The 23186-nt window shown below is 44.3% G+C and overlaps 1 protein-coding gene across 1 annotated transcript in view; it reads left to right on the forward strand.

Moving 5' to 3' along the window:
• The window catches only part of LOC119381770 (Down syndrome cell adhesion molecule-like protein 1), a 156760-nt gene that overhangs the window by 12970 nt on the left and 120604 nt on the right, over window positions 1-23186 (forward strand). The window contains exon 3 of the mRNA XM_037649535.1: window positions 7569-7733. Within this exon, the coding sequence (XP_037505463.1) occupies window positions 7569-7733 (165 nt within the window). The remainder of the gene's footprint in view (window positions 1-7568; window positions 7734-23186) is intronic.

Genomic DNA, 23186 nt, shown 5'->3' on the forward strand with positions numbered 1-23186 from the left:
CCTGTGATTTTTTTGTAGTTTTATATATTCGTCGAAAAATCGACGACTGGTTTCAAGTATTTACAGCTCTCACTTGTGAATCCCGCAATTCCCGTTCCAGCTGAAGCTTCCAACATGCAAACTTTTGCATCATTTGGTTGAAATGAAAGCGCCCGCGTCGGGTTCACGATGGCGATGGACAAGCTTGAAAAGGTTTTAAGTGCCGTGGTTGTAAGACCAGTGCTTCAAATATTTGCTAAAGTTGCTGCATATTATGAGATACACATCTTTCGATCAATTATTCGACTACAATAACTAATCTGTATCAAAAGTAGAAAAGAAGTAGCCAAGTAGCCAAGCCAACTTTTTTTTCCCTTCAACAGCCTGAAAAACTAGCCAGTTTGGCGCAAAGTAGCGAAACCTGGCAAACCTGTAGCTAAGTAGGGTTCCAATCATTATTACAAAGTATTTTTGCAGTTTCTAGGAATAAGAGACATGTTCTGTTGTCAGCTTGACATGGCTTTCATTTTGGTACACAAGTGACCCTGTACTGCACCTACGCCCTGGTTGATCTGCGACTATGGTGCATCGCTACACAGGCACGACGGCGAAAGTTCGCTTACTGGTCAAGCGACCGACCTTTAAAAGAGCTAAATGCAAGAACACCCGTGTACTTAGGTTTAGATACGCGTTGAAGAACATCATGTGGTGATAACAATTAATCCGAAATGCTTTAGAATGACACGTGTCAGAATCGTCGTTTTTGGCAAGCAATACTAAACACATTAATTTAATTGATTTTGTACTGTGGTACTGGGACAACACTTGATGGTGTGGACCGAGTGTCAAGGTATAGTCGCGGTACATTTCTTTTCTTCTCTATATTTTCTATCTTTTTACGTCCTTTGTCGTCCGTTATGTAGGGTGGTATACCACACATTTTCTTCTGGGTATCCATCATTCTTTTCCTCCTTTTCTCTCTATGTGTGTGTTTGTTTCTTTTTCTTACCAGGGCAAAAGCGTACAGGACCTCCACCTAACATAGTCTGATTTTCCGCCAAGATGCCTCATGTGGATGACAAAGCGTGGCTGCAGGATTGAAGACTGATGAGCGACTGTTTGCAATTTTTTTTACTCGCTTCCGTCAATATTACTTTCAGGGAACTTTCTCATTTCAATAACACTGCATTGTGGTGTCACACGTATTATTCGGCATATGTTTTCTAGAACTACCGGAGTGATAAATTGGTGGCAAACATAAGAGCTGTTTTTTTTTTAATTGTCATTAATGCCGCGCTGCGCAATAAGTCCGTCTGAAAATATATGAGCGCTTAGCTGATGAAAACTTCAGGTTCCTACTGGAAGCAAGCGTGTCGAAGTAATTTCCGAGTACTGAACCACGTCGCGGATACTTAACGGCATATAAAAAAAATTAAGAAAAGACTAAGCATCGTAGAACGTAGTTATAACGTAAACTTTCTTCCTTCCTCTCGACAAAGTGTTTTTGCTCTGCCAATGAAAGAGCCGGCATGCGACGCAGTGTTTGTTGTCTTACAACAAAGTTCACTTGACCCTAAGGTGGTGCAAAATATCTTTTTTTTTTTTTTTGCGTGAAGTATTTCAGGAAGGGGCCTCGCTATTTTATTTCAGAAGCTTTGCAGTTAAAAAATGGGCAACAGATCGATCGCCAAGGTAGAAACAGTGACATGGATTGATTCACGTAGAGTTTTTTGTATCTGACCATTTCATCCTGTCGCATCCTTAAAAGCAACAGGTTTCCTTGTGGTAACCTCGGCTTTAATGGCTGAGGCGTAATGCCGGCTGTAATGTCGGCTGAGGGCTTGCGGCTGAGCAGCGAGCACACATTAGGTCACTCCAAGTATTGCTGCCTGCAGCACTAACATTCGCCCTTTTAAGTCGTCATAGAAAGAGTGATTATGATAAAAGAGTGTTCCGAGCTAACGCTGAGACGTGTAATCTTAGCGTCTTATCTTCAAATTAGCCTGTAATCTAAAGATAGGTGCAGCAGCCGTACGCAGGCCGGAATTTCCTTCCTTATTCGGAGCAGTTTATAATTGAAGAGTGCCAAGCACGTGTTCTTTCTTGCAAAACAAAAAAGAAGAAGAAGAAGAAGGAAAAACTTTTCCAAGCACGCTATCTTCTAATTGCAGCACGTCCTCTGTCTTTCTTTGTTCTTTTTTGACATCAAAATGTCTCACCTTAGAAGAAAAAAAGAAAGAGACTTAGCAAGGCCACTTCAAAAAAAAAAACTAAAATAAAATAAAGTAAAGAAAGTGACTTAGTTGGGTCGTTACAACACCTTGCAAGAAACCGAGAACGTCTAAGTTGTCCCTGCAAAGCAGGAATGTGCCCTCATTAAAAAGAAGGCTAATTGCAGCACCAGCAAGTGAAATGACCCGAACGTACGAGGCGAGTCCCGAGTTCGTAGGGAAACTGGGTGCCCGCCACTCACTTGATTGCGGGACAGCGTCACACGCGACAGCAGCGCCGCCATCGTTCGCCGAACGCCACAGCAGCTCGTACCTAATCTCCCCTTGCGCCGGTGGACAAATGACGTCCAGCCCCATAATCATAAGGAACAGTTGAGGAGAATGGGGAGCGCTTTCAATGTGACAAACAATGCAACTATGATGGCCGTCATCATCGCGTCGTTAGGCGAACTGGCGAGTGCAGCTTGCGTCTTCGTACTTCGTTGGCGGTGAGCGTACGTTTACGCCGTAATTACGCTCACCGGGCACAACGTCTTCGGGTTTCTGTTGGCTTTACTACTCCACGGGATTAAGCTTGAGAAACCTGAGGCGGAAAAAAATACAAGTTTGTACCGATTTTACGTTTGTTTTATAAACATCCTTTTCAGGGCCTACCTGTTTTACTTTTACTATTTACTTACCGTAATTTTTTTTTTACGTGCAGTCGTGTTTCCGATTTTATTTCCTACTGAAGTGAGCAATCAACTTCCACGTTCGGGTGGAAAAACCTCGCCTCTGTTAACGATCTCGTATCATTTGCCTAATATATTATCATTTTCGCTTAGAAACCCTTCTGGTTGCTTTCGTTGTTCACTATCAAATAAATAATGATTCTTTGCGCCCGTTGCGTGTACTTATCATCTCCCTTTTTTATCGTCTGTGCGATATTAATACCTATTTAATGATTCTTATTACGAGGCTACATCTGAAATAATATAGCACTGCAAAATAACCAGACATTTGAAAATCCTTTGCACCATTAAGCATTATTATCACCACCGTCGTCTTATCCAAAAATTAAAAAAAAAGGAGAAGAAAGTCTTATGCAAAAGATATGAAGAACGCAAGGAAACAAAGGGGCAAAAAGACATATACAGTAGGCAGCGAGAGAAAGACGCAATAAAACCCAAGGACTTGACTAATAGCTGCAAGGTATAATCAAGATTTCGACAAAAATCAGCGGACGCGTTGCCTGCATGTTGCTTTCTCGGAAAGTATCGGTGGTGGTGGTAGTAGTAAAACTTTATTACCGAAAAAAGTCGTTAACGACACCCGACTGTTCGTCAAGGCATATATAGATGGCACCTCCCATTGGTGTCTCGCTGTAAATGCAATATACAGTGTACATAAATAAAGGCTGATGGCCTCAACGAATACGAAGATGATGATGATAAAAAAACACCTAACAACCTTTCATACATTTAATACCTTTAATAAATCAACCTTTAAAAACACTTTAACTTTTAATAACCATTTAATAACCATATATATATATATATATATATATATATATATATATACAACCCGCCTGAATATATCGTTCAATTCGCATTACTTCTTATTGTATGTCTTACAGTATGTCGCCATACTCAATGTGTCTCCTTAACTATAGGTGTTAGAGTGAACGCATCAACTTTTACCTTTAATATGCTTTAGAAATGCGTTGAGTGAACGGCTCTCGCTCGCGTGTCCCTCAATTTGTTGAACTCAGCAGGGCGCACAATTTTAGAAAGTTGTTTTCAGGAAACGCTGTCGACGTAACACGTTGCAGCGTGAACACCAAACTTACGACGCAGCGTATGTCCTGTACTCGCAGCACAGCAAGGATTCTTGATAACGCAATCCTTCCTGCGCCACGAAAACCCCGGAACAAGAGAAGACGTAGATACATGTTTCTTTACAGGCCTGTATATTTGCGCGTGCTTCGCGTGACGCCGGGTTAGGAGAACAGAAAAAGGTTAGCCGGAAGAGATGGAAAGGACGCTTTCGAATTCGCACTCATGCCAACTTTTCAGTTTCTATGAGATGTCGTTGTTTTTCTTGCGCGTGTGTCTGTGACCGTGCCGAGCAATTTCAGCAATTGCAGGCATTGCGCCACGTTTGCGCAGGATTGTAGGGCCGAGATGCGACGTTCTTTCTTCGCTTCGATGAGTGAAGTCACTCGTGCCTATGAAAACGCGAGCGACGTGATCGTTTCTCTTTCTTTGTCAATAGCCATCAAGAGGAGGCCCTCTACAACCGGCAACAAGCGAGAAAGCGTCAGCCTTTTTTGTCTTAAGCGCCGCTTGAAGCGCCATTTCGTACGCGCCATTTGCGCGCTCCGAACTCGTTGCTTGAAAAAAAAAGGAATAAACAAACGAAAGCAGGGACTAAAGCAACAAAATGACAAGCGAGCCACTTTTTGTTGAACTGTCGCTTGTGTTCTCGGCTGTGCATGCCTCACAAAGTGGCCGCATATTTTCAAGGCACGGTAGGCCTACAAGTGCGTATGCCATGCATGTGTGTGCCGTATAGTCACATGTCTGGCTTGTTCTGAGAAGGAAAAATATGAAAATGATGCAAAATGGCACTGCCACCTTCTTCTACAGCGGAGCTTTAAATAGCACACCTCCTTGATTTTGCGCCGTGCGTACGTGTCTACAACAAAACGCCTAATACATCACCGCCATACATCACCGCCAAAATACATCACCGCCACCTAGGAAGCGGTGATGTACTTTGAAGCATTAAAGTGGAACCCCCTGGCGCCCTCTGTGGAGTGACTGAAGAAATTAATACATTATACAAAAAAACCCCGAGAAATACAGAAATAAATGAACAGAACAGAATGAATTTCTTTTAATTATTTATTTCGGAGCCTACCTGCAGATTGTGAATATCACTGAACCATATGAAAGCGTTGTGCCCGCGCTGCAAAACAAAATGTAAAAACATACCACTTTCTAAGAAGGCTTCTCAGATTTTCGTGGAGGCGTGATAACATGTAATACCGACATGGAAATCCGTACACATCGCGTAAATTTGCGAAAATTCCATGGCATTTGTGCGTTTCGATGGTCGCGCGATGTGCCTTTTAAGGGGCCAGTCAGGATTCTGACGAACGTTAGAAGGGGGACGCCATGCCATTTTCGCCTGAAAACAGCGTTCTAGGAAACGCCGCAAAAAACGTCAACGATTATGCACCCCTTAGACAACTCCCAAAGGATATTCCACGACCGCCAGATAGTCACCCACCTTCACAGAGTGAATCGCCTCGAGGGGCGAAGAACCTTAAAGGGGTCATGAAGCACTCCTTGGGCTTGTTGAAAAAACACATCCTGCGGAAAGCTGACACGGCTATGAAATGCTCTGCCAAATATTACAGTCGTGCGCGCCGCGTAAAGGCCACAAGCGGAGCGCGAAGTTGCCGTTTCCTCAGGTGCCCTCTTTTCAAACAGAGGCCGGTTCTCACTCTCGTCAGTGGGCGGGGCGTCTGCACGTTGACGTCGCGGATCTGCCAGTTTACGTCGCGGATCTGCCAGTTTACGTCGCAAGAGACATAGCATGCTTATTGGCCGATAGCCGACGTAAATCGAGAGCGGCGTTCGAATCAGATGCGCTTCTTGCCGCGGGGTGCCGCCACTTGTCGGCGCCGCACTCCTCAGTACACGGTAGCCGCACTCGCGCAAGCGAATCACAGCAGGAGAGCGATCGCGTTTCATGACGCGCGCTGACGTAACTTCTTTCCCCCGTGCCATCCCTCCCTGTCTAGTTTCCAGTGCGCTCGTCGGCACGAGAAAAGAGAGAAAGCGCTGGGAGCGTGCGCCAAACCCCCGTAACTCCGTTGATTCTTGACGGATTCGAGAAATTTTTGTGGCAATCGATTCGGGAGGCAGTAAACTCCGATACTGAGGTCATTAGATCATTACTTGGAAAAGTTGTTCATGACCCCTTTAAGGCCGAGGCATGTCCGTAAGTGTGGCGCCTGTATGCGTGCTTACACACCTACTCGCCCACTCGTCATGATTCACTTCGTGGAGATGCGTGGTTTTAACAATAGCTTTAACAATAGACTAATATCAATCATAAATTTAACAGAACAATATAAAACACCTACAAGCACAAACCCTTTATACTAGTCTACGACTTCAGAGTAGACAGTATGGACCTTACGACCTAGCTTTGTCGTCGGCTCTTCATGTGTACATTATGTCACTCAATTTACATTATATGGGGCAAAGCTCAAGTAATGTACGGTTACTCACCCATACGATACCCAGAGCTTCACCCACTTGTCATGATTCACTTCGTGGAGATGCGTGCATTTTTTAGATGTGAAGCATCTTATAGCGCAGTGCAAACCGATGGTGGTAGTGGTGGTTGTGGTGGTGGTGGTGGTGGTGGTGGTGTGCGGCGTGACCACCCTTACTCCGCATGCGCACACCCTCTCCGCACACCTCCTCTCCACTTCCCATCTTCACTTTCCGTCTTCACTTTCCGTCTTCCCTTCCCCTCTACCCTCCCCCTCTCCAATTCTCCTCTGAAACGCGGGCTCGAGATGCCGAAATCATCTCCTGCGCAACGCCGCGATGAGTGCCAGGGCATGCGCGTCCCCTCCCCTCTCTCTCCTGGCCTACGCTGCCCCCCTCTTGCGCGCCTGTCGACCGCGTTCCCCGCTCGCCCTGTGAGAATTAACGGCCAGGCTAGAGGGAACACACGACGCGCGTAGCGTTCCTCTTCGCGTTCCACGACGCGAGGTCGGTAGCATACCCGAGGTCGGTAGCATGCCCAAATACGCCAACGGAACGCGATCGTGCAAGTGCTCCGGCTTCGCATCGCCTCATGGTCACTTTTAGCGGAAAATTGTGTAATTTTTTAAAAAAGCGCAGCTGTTATACACTAGTTTCCAGCGGATGGCTGCGTGCGTAGACATAGCGCGTAGACCAACAACAGCAGTTGCCGTCTTGCCATTGGCCAATGGGGTGGTGCACCTGTCGCGGCTGCGGCCCGCTGTTATAAGGCAGTGTGGAAAGCAAATACGTTTATGTACACGAACCGTTGGTGATAGCGACAACAGAAGTAATGCGTTACCATTAAATAGCTCATGCCTACTGATAGCCGGATGTATCTCTATTGTAGCTCCTAACCACAGTATTAACGATGCAGCCACTACTACTCTAGCAGTCTACGTATGTTTATTCTGTCATTCTTGCCTTTTGGCGCGTTAGTTATTAGCAACAATCCAGCACTCACTAACTTCTGTGCCAGCCAATACATTTAAATAGATCACGCCGCCTCACCTTATCCTTCTCTCTATCTTTCTCTGCTTCTTTCTATTAGCGACCGAACTCGGCCCCAAGTACCGGGTGACTTCAGACGGCGACCTGTGCGTGTTCGGGGCGACCGACGTCTCTGACGCAAGACATCGTTACCGCTGTCACGTCCGACACCGACTGACGGGGGACATCCGGCCCAGCGTCAGCGCCGGCAGCCTTTTCGTCACGGGTGAGGAGATCCTGGCCGCATCCTTTTCTCTTCTATCTTTCTTTAGCCTACCGAGTGTTTATCACCCAGCTTGCTTTTAAAGATCTAACTTCCCTTCTGGTGATGTCACGGCTGCCCATCCAATATTTTTTCACTAGTATCCTAGGAGAACTAAGCCTTATGTATACAACGTAAGCCTTAATAGTCTATGCAACCTATTAACATCTTGTGCAGGCCAAGCTTTATTACATATAAGTGTTTTTCTGTCGTTTCGGTTTTACTTACCCCTACTCTAGTTCCTAGACCATCTATGAATGATGGTTGTTCAGGAAAAAAGGGCGACGTTGTTCCTATAAATACAGATAAGTTATGCTTCTCTAAGACGTCGAAGTGGTCATGGAAGGGAGGGGGGTTCCCTGAATTCGGTAGAACTACGGACATTCGACGAAAACATGCTATACGGAAGCTTTCAAAGTGCCATAGGGCACGCATCTTGAGGAAGGTGGCACGCATCTTGATCCTGTGGGATCATTCTTCGTGGCTTTGCTGGAATCGGATGGTTCACATGACGTCGTGTTTAATACGCGTTCTGTGCAAGATTATTAGACGAAGGACAGCGTATTGGGATGTCAGCCATGCCAAGTTTTTTTCAAGCAAGATACTTGAAAGAGTCCAAGTTCAAGCAAGATACTTGAACTTGGACTACTGAGTTATTCTCAGTAGTACACGTTATTTTCAAGCAAGACACTATTCGTTACAAATAGATGTAATTGCGGGTACAAACGCGGTCAATCTTTGTTGATACACCCGGCCGATGAATCGCGTCAAGTGTGCGTACCACGGTGCGGAAGGTCATGCCACGATGAACATTGTGAACATTTCATTCAGAGCACATGTAACGTATACTGACGTTATCACAAGTGAGGGAAATATTTTTTATGAGGTTATATATAGGAAAAAGTCACAACCACAACTAAACTAGACATGTCTCCTGTTGCTTGAATAGGCTTACGCTTTATGATTAAGTACGTTACCTATGGGCTCAAGTATATGCCTCAACTGTTGGCTGGTTTAGGATGTTGGTTTTCAAATAAAATAAGCCTTCCGTTATTTGTTTGTCTCTAAGCGCAATTGTCCTCTCTCTCCCTGTGTGTGTGTGCGCGCGTTCGTGCGTGTGTGTGTGCGTGCGTGCGTGCCTGTGTGTGTATGTGCGTGTGTTTTATCTTGTGGCCTACACAACCTGAGAATTGTTCGGAAAGGACAAACAAATTATATTCTATGCGCCGCGTATATCGTTCCCGTTGGTGTGTATCGCTTATTTTCACTTGTCATAGCTCCTATCTCAACGAAGACCCAAACTTTCGAGCAGAAGGCTTCTTTCGCAACAGTAGCGACTTCTATAGAGGCTCACCCCTTGCCATTCCTAGCGTCTGAAACGTATCTCGTCTGAGAGCCTCCTCCTACCCGTTTTCTAAGCACGTTGCATTAATTTCGACACAAACGCACGCACACGTAACAAGCGCAGAGTAAGACTCCTCGCGCGAACTTCCATCGCTTCCGCCGAACAAGGCTGACTCGGGGCCTAGCCTGCACTCTCACTCGCAGCCTCCCTCTTGTACGGTGCCAGATCCTGTTCAGACCCGTCATATACAGAGTCGTCGAGGCTGCGCGTCGTCGCAAGTGGGTGTCATTCTGCAGCATAGAAGAACAGGGGGACGCCGGCATAGCGATGAGTAGAGACAGCTGCCAAAAGGAACGCGATAAACGGCCTCGGCGTCGACAGAGGGGGAGGAGTTCAGATCTATCTCTCGGGCCCCGGCGGCTGTCCCTTCTTGAGAGTCTTGTTGGCAGGTGACGCAGAGAGGACGAGCGGGGGATGAGGCGCGCGCTGAGGTGGAACGGCAGCAGGAAATGCCCGGAACTCAACAAAAGCACGCGCATGCCGTCACGCGGACGCTGCCTCCTAACCTTTCTCACTTTTGTGACTGTAGCGGAGAGGAAGGCAGCGCTTCTGAGGACGTTACGAACAAGAAGGCGGGCGGAGTCGGGGATGCTTTGGGGAGAGAGGAATGCCCTGTGGTGCCCGTCTAAGCGGCTGTCACCAGGAAACCGGCGGAGCGGAAAAACTCTTCCGTCCGTTCGGAAATCACTGACTCCTTGGACGCCCGAGTAAAGGGAACTAGACAGCGTTCAGCCACGCTTCTTCGTCACGGGACGAGACGGCACACGAGGCTCTGCTGGAACCGTATAGCGCTGCAAAGCGTCAAAAGTGAGAAGAAGAAATGGCCGAGCGATACGGCGTGGTAATGCGCCTCGCTGCGTTCCTGGAACGGGACCTCTTGCTCGAAGCCTCGCGTTAGTGAAATTAAAGGCTGTTCTCCTAAAATTACAGGGCACAATATGTCGTGACTGGCGAGTTTGATGGAAGAGCGCTTCGACTGAAAATAAGGAGCAAACGAGGCCATGTCTCCACGTCTGTTCCAATTGCCCTTATTCTTTCTTGTGTTACTTCCCGTGTCATTACTTTTCTTTTGTTTATTCAGACTCTCAAACGCCTCTGCATTCTTATCGCTAAACGGTTCAAATAGTCTGTGCACTCTTCAAGTCACCGTTATGTTTTATTACATCCACCGTTACAAAATGTCCACTCTGACAAGATTTTAAAGCACAAGAAATACACTGCATGAACGAAAAAGGTTAGACGCTGTAAACTGGTGACTTACTTCCCTTCCGATTTCGTGCCAGCTCTTTTTCATACTCTTATATCTTGTCACTAATACATCAACAATAAGTCTTGATTGACAAATGCCCCCCCCCCCCCCCTCCAACGGAATAAAAGAGAAAAGAAGCAGCAAATAGTACTGTTCAGGACATTACGACTCATCACAAGGGCCCATTTATGGTAAAAATTGTTCTCAATGCGCTATGCTTGCCTTAAAAGGGCCGTTTTGAAAACTTTCAAGCATATGTATTCTTTCAAGATGGGCCACTACAGATCTTGTGCGTCGGCGGTGGTACCTAGACTTAAAAACGCTGATGAAAGCAGCAATATGTGTGGTACTGTAAGAATGCGTGTTAACGACGTTCTGGTGTTAGGATAAGACAAACTCTTGCAAATTTAATAATCTAAACAGCGCTGATGATGCTTAGTAGTATATCTTGCCTCGTAACAACACTTGACTCAAAGTCAAACAATGGGCCACAGCCGGCTCCTTGCTGACTGCTTCGCAAGACACCGATTCCTGCAGTGCGTGTAATCTGCCGGATTTTTTTTTTACCACGATAGGTGTTGATTTCTGGGGCGATCCGCGTGTTCAGGGGCGTAGCCAGGGGGGGGGGGGTGTCGGGGGTTCAACCCTCCCCCCGAAATTTTTCGATTTTGCTTGCCTATATATACACGAACACATACAAACACACGCACAAACATACATAAAGTATGGTTGAACCTCCCCCCCCCCCCCCCCGAAAAAAATTTCTGGCTACGCCCCTGCGCGTGTTCACGGCACCATTAAATACCTGAAGGAAGAGCTCAAAGCTGTAAGGCTGCCATAGATGTGTATATCTTACAATTTAAAGAAAATATTTGAAAAAAAAGGTGGCTGGGCGAGCTACTTTATGGAGTTGCTTGGTCAAATACGCAATATTATGGTGTAATGTTGTTGCAATGGAATGCATCTATTGTAATCCTACGCAACAATGTCTTCACAAGGGGTAAGGTCGTATACATCAGTGAACATTATTTTATTGCTATACGAAGCGGTTCCTTGATTTAACAGAGGCTGTCTACATCGCCAGCAAAAAGCTATGCAAACCGAATACGTTTATTGTACACAGAGGCCAGGGAGGCACTGGGCTAACATCGTTCATTCGACGAACCATCGGCATTCTGCAAAATGTTACAGCGAGAACGAAGGCGATAAGTTCAGAATATAACATGGCATAAAGCAATCTTCATTTTGGGGTCAGTAGGGGAAATGACCGTACGTCTAATATGCGCCGCAACGCGTGCATTGCCAACAAAATAGCTCGACAATGGCGCCTTGTCCTTAATTAATGTTGCTATTTTAACGAGTAACTGAGTGTCTACAGCGGCTATGGATGCAGCCAAAGGAGTGCGTAATGTGATTAAGCGGCGAACGGGAAAATTCACTAACATTGATGAGGCAGCCTCCCCTCCGCGAAACAATTTTCGCCAGAGCAGACCTCGGTACAACGCTGTATCGAATTCCCTACGCTCCCAAGCTCTTTCCGCGACACTTCGTAAAGGCCTAAGTGGCCCTTCGGACATTTCATGGCTGTGTAATTGAACGTGCGCTAAGTGCAGCTTTTATCAGTGAAAACCAATCTTTGTTTATTTCCTTCTTAAAATACTCGAACCTTTGCTTACTTTAGACTCACTGAACATGCACAGTGTGATTGAAGCCTTGCTACATTTCACTTTAAAAATATAAGAACATCCTTCCAAAAAAAAAAAAAAAGAAAGCAGCGACAACAGCGCCTCTTGAATGTGCGTGACATGTAAACACTTGCATGACAAAAAGCTTTTCTTTTTTTTTTTTTTGCGTGCGTGTTGGACTTGACCTAATTGCCTTTTCTTGATGATTACTACTTTTGAGCCTATTAAATCACGCCTGTAGCCGACGTTGCTGTCAAATATATGGTCAACAAAGTAGAAAAAAAGAAAAATTAACACACTTGAAGACAAGCTTTGCTGTTCTTTCATTAAACAGAAGGCGGCAGTGCTAAGCGTGAAGCAGTCGAATCAGCCAACATCTGTGAAGCGCTTTGTGTATTACGGAGTGCACAGCGGCGCATTATGTCTGACGACATGGATAGTTCTCACGCAGAAACCAGGGTTATCTGAAAAAAAGAAAGAAAGATTGCGAGCAGTTTGCACAAAGTCTCGCAAAAGCTTGGCACAGCGAAGCACGGACACGTCACCGCTCGTACTCCCCGTCGAACGACACGTCTAGCTTCGAGATGCGCGGCTTCCTCCTCGGGAGTACGCAGCCATGGCTATGCACTATAGAGCGGAGGTTACGCGCGATGTCTCCGTCGGTGGGCGTGGCTTAGCTACTGCTCATGCGCGGCTTGGCCAGGTGGTGCGGTATGTGGTCGCTGTACGACGCGAAGCTTACTTTCTGTTTCTATATTTTTTTTCTCTCTACTTCTTTCTCTCTCTTTCGTTGATGTTCTCTCTTTCAACATTTCTTTCTCTCTGTTTCTCTATGTCTCCTTCTTTCTGTGCTACGCCTTACTCTCTCTCTCTCTCTACCATCCTCCTTTCCATAGAGTTTCCTGCAGTACTTACTAGAGGGAACTCTGGCGCTAGTGTCTATGGGGGCTGCAACGCATGGCGCTTCAGCCAGCATGGGAATGATGGGTATAGTACACAGATTTGTCTAAACTTCGTTCTTTCGGATCCGTTTGGCTACGCGTCGCCTGGATCCGCTTTGTAGCAAGATGAAGTTCAGCAAAAGTCAGCAGTTCCACTTCACCACTTTATCTTTTTTAGGCTCACCAATTCAAATCTATCTGGTCACGAAGTTCGCAACGATTCATTCTTTTATCCGAGAGAAAACCAGAACACAGCAATACACAAAGCCGCAAGTGCGTTTTGAAGCCCGCATGTACGACGACTAGGCCATTCCGTGTACTCCGTGTATCGCTCCCATGGTGGTTGAACGATCGCAGCGCCACAGTCCCCTCTAGTTGATTTTAGGAAAATCTATGCTCCTTTCCCTCCTTCTCATGCTCACTTCCCTTTCCCACCCCCTTGCTACACTATACTGTACAAGACTATGCTATGGTCTGCTAGCGTGTCAGGATAGCCGAGTGTTTAGCACTCGCCTTCTGATCGAGGGTACGCGGGTTCGAATCCCGCCTCGTGAAGACTTTTGTTTCGGTAAGATTTTTTCTCTTTCTTTATATCTTTCTTTCCGTCTCTCTGTTTGTTTCTCTCTCTCTCTCTCTCTCTCTTTCTTTCTTTCTTTCTTTCTTTCTTTCTCTCTCTCTCACTGTACTCATTCTCTGGTAGCCACACAGTAGCACGTACCCGTTAAGATGATGATACTGCAGAAGAACGTGTTGGGCGAGTTGGTGCTTGCTGAATGACATAATGCAGCGCTAAAAACACACGCACCACAAAGTAAGGAACACAAACCGATGGGACAGGCGCAATTGTGCCCCCGCATCATGGGCGCCTCAAAGACGGGCTGCCAAGTCAAGCATGCCACCCCATATACTCGGTGTGCGACGGGTTTGGTGTATGAAGTACCACTAACTTGTGGGAAGTCCTATGTGGGACAAACGGGCAGATGTGTTAATGACCGCATGAGGGAACACGCAAACAATCTAAAGAAGGATTTCACTGCGCACCTTTCGGCGCATTGTAAGACCTGGTCTTGTGTGCCAAGATTTAATGATTTAATGATTCAATGATTTAATGATTTCATGAGCGCCTGTCTCGTCGGTTTGTGTTCCTTACTTTGTGGTGTGTGTGTTTTTAGCGCTGCATTATGTCATTCAGAAAGATGATGATAGTTTTCTGCGATCGACTCACAAGGAACGACTTGCTAAGCAGCTTTGCTGTTAAAAAAACAGCAACAATAAAGCCTGTCTCTACATATTACTCATACTACAAGGACGAATAGAGAAAAGAAAGGAAAACAGAGCGTGAAACAATTAAGCTGGTCGTCCTACTCTCTTTACTCTCGTAAGACAATGGGCAGTCCTGCCCAATATGAGTTGCAACATGCTGCCCACGGTCAAAGCGCAGCCAACACTGAACGGTGGCGCCGACATAGAAATCAGTTAGTGACGTAAGCATTATTTCGACCACTGGTACTTCTAAAACTAATTTCACTTTTGCCGGTGTTACAGTGTAGGCGTGGGGCCCCTTCAGCCATGGCCACCGTGCTGCAGCTCACATTGAGAGCCACTGTACGTCCGTATATTTAAAGAAATAAACTGAGATGTTCCTGGCATACAAGTTAGATTTGTTAAATACTTCAATAGCGTCTGGTTTGTGAAATATTCCTAATTATATTTGGCTCCCCGTACGCTAGGGCGCATTTAGATGCGAGGGTCATGACACAATGACGAACATCCCATGATATGCGCATAATTTGGGCAGCACACAAATCTTGGAACTCGCTGAAACATAACCGCTGCGCTTCTGCTTTTCGTCTAAAAAAAAAAAGAAGCGTACGTTGCGTTATTTCCTCAGCACATAAGCGCTCCGCAGTGACGGGAATTGCTCGTTTCCTCGACATTCCCGTCACAGATTACGAAAGCAGAGTATATTTAGCAGCAAGATTGATGATGAATAGGACATTGGAACTCCGGAAGTAGTCACGTAATGGAGTTGCCTTCCAAGGTTAAAGTATCTGATATGGAGACATGCAATTTTGGGGCGATAAAGAAGTCAATAAAAATATTCATTAAACATGCACTTATTAGCCCGTGTCGTTCGCGAAAATTATGCAGAGCGAAGTACATGCTGGAGCAGCTCTGCGTATTTTTCTTTTTTTGAACGTTAGTGATAGTTCGACTTTTAAGCTCGATATATTATAAGGCTTGACAAAACCGCGTTCATTTCTAGGTGGTTAGCCCGCGGGTTTCGCAAGAGCTTGTGAAACAATCTCTCGACACCGCGGGTTTTCAGCTGATTTAGCAAACCGCCGTAATGCAATTGTATGTGCTTAAGAGGCTGTCTGCGAGACTATATAGTATGGCGGCTGCGGACGCAAATTATAGCGACGGTGCTCCGCTTGCGCCATATTTAGAAAGACTCCCCTGAGCGAGTCTCGTACAGATAATTCGAGCTGTGGGCTTTTCTTGTGTCGAGAAAAGCTCACTCGTCTGCACCTAATATGAAACGACGTCCCTGGTACGCTTTTGTCTGAGTCTATCCCACGAGATACTGCGAAGAGCTTTCAATGCGTGTTTTCTTTATTTTGTATTTTCTAACGCGTACAACGCTTCATCGTCCTTTTATTTATTTCCCTCACTAAGATGCTCTGATGCAAGTGTCGTAACACTATTTCCGAAGCTTTTTTTTTGCGTTTTCATGAAAGAAAGTCTAATCAGGCGCGTTCACGAGTAAATGCGCCTGGCCAAGCACACTAGAGCTTGATAGAGCGTCTAGCGAGTCTGTCTGTCTTGCTCCGTGGCGTCGCGATTATACAGGGTGTTTCAGCTAAAAAGTATTAAAAATATATTAAAAAGTATTAAAAGTAAAAAAAAGTATTAAAAGTATTAAAAAAACCAAGTATTAAAAATTAGGCATAGGCGCTACGCGTCTCCAATTAGCTCAATATTGTTCTGAGCCATATAGAGCACGTCAGAATATTTTTTCGAATCCGCCAAGCTCGGCAATTAACAAAAATTGCTTAATGAACTTTTTAAATAGTAACTCTAGAGAAAATTTTTCAATACAAAAGTTGTAGCGCTTGTTCAGAAACTTCGAATTTTTCAATCTGCGTTAAGATAACTCCCCTGCCTAAATATTTTCCGGCCTTTCTTTCAAGCGCGCGAATTTTAAAAAATACCACGTGACTGCCGCCAAAAGCGCGGCGCTTTCAGTGCCCTCAAATGTAAGTTGAACGAATTATCAAAGGCTGCTCCGCGCACGAAGTTCGATTGAACAGGCTACCGGTGACTGCTATGGACGCTAAATTATGATAGAGGCGTACCATCTAAAAAAAAAGATCTACGAAAGAGCAGCCGTCACATGTGAGTGCATCTTTTATCTCGATCCTTCATCACGCTGTCACCCTCGCCCCTTCCAATGCGTTTCTTCATTGGTGCGAAAAGAAAAGAAAAAATGCCTACGCTGCATCAAATGCTGCCTACGGTCTTATGCAGCATTTGCATGGCTATCCGCTTTGTCGTTGAAGAAATTTTTTTGTTATTGAAACGGTATCCTCACTTTGTCGCTTAACGTCCATCGCAGTCACCGATAGCCTGTTCCATCGATCTACGTGCGCGAAGCAGCCTTTGATAATTCGTTCAACTTACATTTGAGCGCACTAAAAGCGCCGCGCGTTTGGCGGCAGTCACGTGGTATTTTTTAAAATTCGCGCGCTTGAAAGAAAGACCGGAAAAAATTTAGGCAAGGGAGTTATCTTAACACAGATTGAAAAATTCGATGTTTCTGAACAAGCGCTACAACTTTTGTATGGAAAAGTTTTCTCTAGAGTTACTATTTAAAAAGTTCATTAAGCAATCATTGTTAATTGTCAAGCTTGGCGGATTGGAAAAAATATTCTGACGTGCTCTATATGGCTCAGAACAATACTGCACTAATTGTAGACGCGTACCGCCTATGCTTAATTTTTTAAGACTTGGTGCTTTTTAGCTGAAACACCCTGTAGTGCAACTACATAGTGAGGCAAAGGTAACACGAAAGAACGGTTTATTAAGGCGAAAGCCTTAAATGCCTCATCGAACGCGAAATTTGACCGTCGATGGCGTCGGCGTCCCGCGGCGTCGGGGAGAAGTGATGCAAAAAAGCATCATCGCGTGATGAAGTCACCATATGACGGAATGATGACATCACAGATGCCAAATTTGTGAGTCACGTGACGTAACGTCACATGTTGCCGTCATCAGATGTCATGGTGGCTCGGTCAAAGGTAGTCCGATCACGGAGGCAATGCAAAACCAGGCGAGGTCCCTCCGATCGTGGAGGCAGTGCAAAAGCGCGTTAGGTGCAGAAGGCTTCCGAAGAGCAGCGGGGCAGGATCAATACATCGACTGAGAAGAAAAAGAAGATGGCTATCCAGGCACACTATCAGAACATAGCATAGCCTTCTATAGTGTAGTATAGCCAGGTGGCGGGGAAGGGAAGTGAGGATGATGATGAGAGATTTGAGGGTGAGGAGGAGAGAATGGAGGAGGGGATAGAGTAAAACATAGTATAGAATGAGAGTAATATATCTAGATAAATAAAGGGAAGAAACACGGAATGAGAAAGTAAGACAGAAAAACATATAGAACGAAAGAAGAAGCGAGAAATATATATATATATATATATATATATATATATATATATATATATATATATATATATATATATATATATATATATATATATATATATAGAGAGAGAGAGAGAGAGAGAGAGAGAGAGAGAGAGAGAGATAGAGAGAGAGAAGTAGGGAAGTTCAAGAAGAGAAAGAAAGAGCGAGAAATGCAGAAACATACATAGAGAGAGAAAGAAAGAAATAGACGGTGACAAAAAAGACAGAAATACTGGGAGATGAGATAAAAAAAGAGACAGAGGAAGAAAGAGAGAGAAACAAAGAAGGCTGCCCAGCTCCGCACTTCCTTCAGGCTTGGCACCACTAATGCGAAGCTGCCTTAATCTTTTTTTTTCCAGGACTGAAATTTGCGTTAGTAGGATGCATTACTTTGTGCAAGACGGATCACAAGCACGCGAGCGCAAGGCCTACAACTGTGTGCGAAATATTTCATGCCTGTCAGCACTGCCGTTTTGCAACACGGGTTGCAAAACACACGATGTTTCCCATTTTTACATTTTCACACAAAGGTGTTGATTATGTCCTAACAACACAATAAGCCCGTCAGAACTGCCAAGAATATCTCCTACTTGCGGTTCATAATTACAGAGCCCCTTTGTGAATGCCAGGTGTATATGCCAAGAACAATTGTAATGGGACGCCCGAGCGTCGAGCTGCCGAATAGCACGCTTTTACTCGCTGCTTATTTGTCTGTTTGATTAAACAGGCAAAATATGTAGGAGTAATCAATAATTAATATTAATTAATTAATTAATTAATTAATTAATTAATTAATTAATTGATCAAACACTGTAACAATAGGACGAAAAATAAATGTTATTTTAATTCGTTTGAACTACCAATATATTATTTGCAAACTTCACACAGAACATTTTTCGTCCGTGTAAGTAACATCTTTAGAGTCTAAACACATACGTCTTAAAATATTCGCCTTTCAGTTTATAGTACCACACATACATTTGGAAAAAAGACGGCCACATTAGTTGCACTGTGTTACACTTCGCGTTTTTGTTGCCGTTTCGAGAGCGTCGAAGAAACAATATTTTTCAAACATTTATTACTTTTTTTTTTATTGAAGCAAGAACTGCGCCGGCACTTAAGAATTATAATGAACCGGAAACAGCCCTTTCTTCGTGGTAAGAAACTCCGATGCAAATATAAGCGCTCCTTCTGATAATTCCTGATAAATCCTTATTCTTGATAATTCCGTCGTGCAGTAACGGGTCTTACAGCTGCGGTCCTATCCTTGAAGAGCACGCTAATTTGTGCTCAGCGAACATATCTAATAATTACATGTTCTGGAACGACTGTTCACAAAGGGCTTCGTTCGCCTTCGAGGGAAAGCTAGGGCGATTCTGGGTTACCAAGTGGAAGCGATCCGGTTATCTGCATGTCATAATATACGCGACATTAGACGAGCGGTGCCTGAATAATGATGAAGCTCTGAATGTTAAGAGGACGGTGTTAGGATTACCGATGGAACATCATAAATATTGCTCAGCGACGTGGTTTTTAAGGGTCTTCAGAGAACAGCGAGCCACGCTGCATGCAAAACGCGCTAGACGCCGGCAAATTAGCAAAAGTTGCACGTCTGAGGAATATTAAGTGACCGTTTCGGAGTAAGGAACTCATGCGCTAAATGAACGTGATATAGCGGAAGCGAGGGAGAGAAGGCTTTTTCCCGAGTGCAGTTTTCTCGCTTAATTACTTCTTTTGCATGCTGCATGCTTTGTGTATGCTCCATAGTAAATTAAGCCGCTCCTAATATTCTGATTACTTCAGCTAGTATGTTCAGTACTAGTTAGCGCCTTCACGATGGCTTTCGTTCGGAGGAGGCGAATGCGAAGCCTAACCTTGTATCGGCCGTTATTTCAAGGCACGACTGTTGGTCGTAACACGCAATTCTAATTTCTTTTCGGACATAACATCTTGTGATGAATATGAAATGATTAGGCGAGTAATAAGGACAAAAGTGCATTAAATTTGCGCACGTCATTATTTATGTATTTATTTCGTACTGCTGACCTGTTTACCAGGCCTTAAGCAGGAATGGGCATACAGAACTCTTCGCTGCAAAGGCAACATAAATAGCATCACGCAGACATAGACATAGTCACATGGCTAATAATTACAAAAAAAACTGTACAGAAAACACGATATATAATGCAAAAAGCATGTATCAGAACATTTTTTGTAACAATTTAAGAAAAACAAAACAAGAACATCACCACAAATAACATAATTTTACCCACTGAAACATATTGAACACAAAGTGAAACATTGCGGATCTCAGAAAAACACATGGTTGTATCAGTAATAGCACATTTTGTTAATGGTTCTCTCTCCTCTCTCCTATCAAGATCTCTCGTCTCAAAAAACAAATGGGGTTCGCTGCCAGTAGCCCTTCATACACATACTGACGATCTTCAGGGTATGGCCAATCTGCGTAAACAAATTTTTGTTTAGGAGAACGTAATGAAGGAACAAGGAAGCAGGAAGGAAGAAGGCAAGGAGGTTAGCCAGAAAAGTGTCCGGTTGGCTACCCTGTGCTCGTGAATTGGGAAAGGGTAATGGAAAGAGGAGAGAGGAAACGCTGTTTATCAACAGCAACAAAAAAGTTAAAGAAAATTGAGACCTTTAACTTTATAAAGTTGTTGCGCAAACTTTATATTAGCTTTGCGGAAATTCAAAACACATATGTTTTGTATGCCAGTAACCTTTCTTTCTTTATTTTCTTTTGCGCTTACTAGCAGGTCATTGCAATTTGAACACATTTCTTTCGAAATTACGAGCAATCACTGGTGTTTGGGAGCGCTAAAGAGAACAATGAAACTCCTGCCGACATAATAGAATGCGCCGCGCCGTCAACTGTCGTCCACAAGCAGTTATCGATACTAGTGCCGCAAGCGTGTCGAAACGCAATTTACTTTGGTGTAATCTTGTGCCACCTTTAATAAAGAAAACGAAACCTCGGTGAAGGACACTGTTAGACCTACTGCAGCCTCAGCATGGTTTCCGTCCGAAACCAAACACAGCTTTATGAGTTGGTAACTGACATTCACACCTCACTGCACTTGTCCCATTTTGTTGACGGAATCTTTATTGACTTTTCAAAGGCCTTCGACCGCGTAACTAAATGACTAACACTAAAATTACGTAATCTCGAACTTCACTACGAAAGAACACGATGGCTTGAGGAATTTCTAAAGAATCGTTCTCAGGTGGTTAAACTAAATGATTATATATCCAGACCAACACTTGTCAAGTCTGGTGTCCCTCAACGTACAGTAGTAGGACCGCTTTTATTTTTAATATATATTAATGACATAGCATCAAATATTAATTCAACAATTCGCCTTTTCGCAGACGACTGCGTTATATACAGAGAAATAGCTGGTCCTAACGACGTCATAGCTCTACAATCTGACCTTCATAAGCTAATACAATGGTGCAGCATGTGGCAAATGCAAATAATCTAGAAAAGACTAAACACTTGACGTTCAATTCTGTCTTGAAGTCACATTGTAATACTTATGTGATAAACGATAAAATTGTAGACTCAGTTACAGCGGTTAAATATCTCGGCGTCCTTATCAATTCAAGACTAACATGAACTGACCACATAGAACACATTACTTGTAAAGCGCAGAAGAAACTTGTTTTTCTGAAGCGGCGTTTATATCTAGCCGACAGGGACACCAGGCTTCAACATATAATTTCCTTGTGTGCCCTTCACTGGAATACGCGTCAATCATTTGGCATCCCCGCCAGATCACCCTTACTAATCTAATGGAAGCCGTCCAGAATAAAGCAGCTCGATTCATCTTGTCATCATACTCACGATTTCAAAGCGTTTCATCTTTGAAAGCAGAGCTGAATATGCCGCCGCTTGCTGTGCGCAGGCAATTTTCCAGATTATCATTTTTCCATACCCTTTATCACTCTAACACATCATTTGCCCGGACGCATATTTTACCGCCACCTCACACTTCTAATCACACCGATCATGCTTTCAAAGTCAACCCTATCTTCGCCCGTACGGAAAAATTCAAAAATTCGCCTTTAACTTTATTGATAAAGGAATGGAATGAATTACCTTCCAGGATTACTACAATAGCTGAACCTTCTTTGTTTAATTCAGCATTGCTAACCTATTTAGAACCCTGTGACTTTCATTAATAATTATGCTTTATCTGATGTTTACTCTTGCTGTATTGCTTGCCTTGTTACTACGTTCTACGAATTTCTGTACTATAGCATTATATTAACCTGCAATTATTCATTATCTGTCAAAATTGTGTTCTGTTTATGTCCCCCCCCCCCTATGTAATGCCCCTAGCGGGCCCTTAGGGTACTTGAATAAATAAATAAAATAAAATAAAATAAAAAAATAATAATACAGCGTGAACACATCGCACTGAAGACAGTTTGTACAAGACACGAAGGAAACAGAAAAAAAAAAGAAACCTTAGGTAGGGGAGTCTGATACAATCACCTAGTTTAACTGTTACTCCGTTGTGGAAAGAGGATTTGGAAAAATGATAAATGTGTGGGAAAATATAAATAATAAAAGCATGCGGTTATATTGGCGTAGCAAAAGCTCAGCGTTTCGTGATAACAAAAATACCTAAAGAACTGTGTATTGCACTGGGTAACAGTCACGTTATAAAGAGAGTTAGCGGCAAATGTGCGGGCGCAAAAATATCTTAGCAAGACGACAAAATTAGGCACTAAGGCAACAACCATATTTTTTCTTGCAATACTTTAAAACACTGACAAACAGCTTTGAAATCATGAAAAAAAAAAAGACATTCAGGGCACTTCCACTACTGCGAAGACAAAAACCAGCGAAGCCAGCGGCTGCGGCTGCACGTTCTGCGGCAGTGGCTTCACGTCATATTATCGCGCCAATTCACGATTCTGTGCGCACTGGCTATCCTTGAATGCCCGCTATTCTTCCTCCAAGCTAACGACACACGTCCGTCCCATAGCGAATTCAAAATGAAACCGCTGATAACAGTTCTAGCGCGATCTCTACGTCACGAGACAAGGGGGCGCAACGACTGCTGGGAAGTTCCGCCGCCGAGTATCACGATGTTATTTCCATCGCGAGCGCCAGAGGACCCACAGAAAAGAAAAAAGAAGCGCCAACAAGCGCAAACAGAGAAACGGGGACGTCAGCCTGCTAGCAGGGTCTTCATGGCATCAGTCAGTGCAAATAAAAGCCTTTTATAACTACCTCGACGGAATCGAGTTATTCCACGGCTGCTCTACGCCACGTCGCACACAGCGAAACTTGCGAGAGAAGCATCGGCGGTGGCGAGGGGCACCGAAAATAGTTCTTCTACCGGTCTTTTGTCCACGTACGCGATTCTTCAGAACCGAGCCGTACACAGGTTCGCTGTAATAAGATAACCCAAGCAGTATG

This window comes from Rhipicephalus sanguineus, chromosome 2 (assembly GCF_013339695.2).
Source record: "Rhipicephalus sanguineus isolate Rsan-2018 chromosome 2, BIME_Rsan_1.4, whole genome shotgun sequence".
In the NCBI taxonomy this organism is placed as follows: Eukaryota; Metazoa; Arthropoda; class Arachnida; order Ixodida; family Ixodidae; genus Rhipicephalus; species Rhipicephalus sanguineus.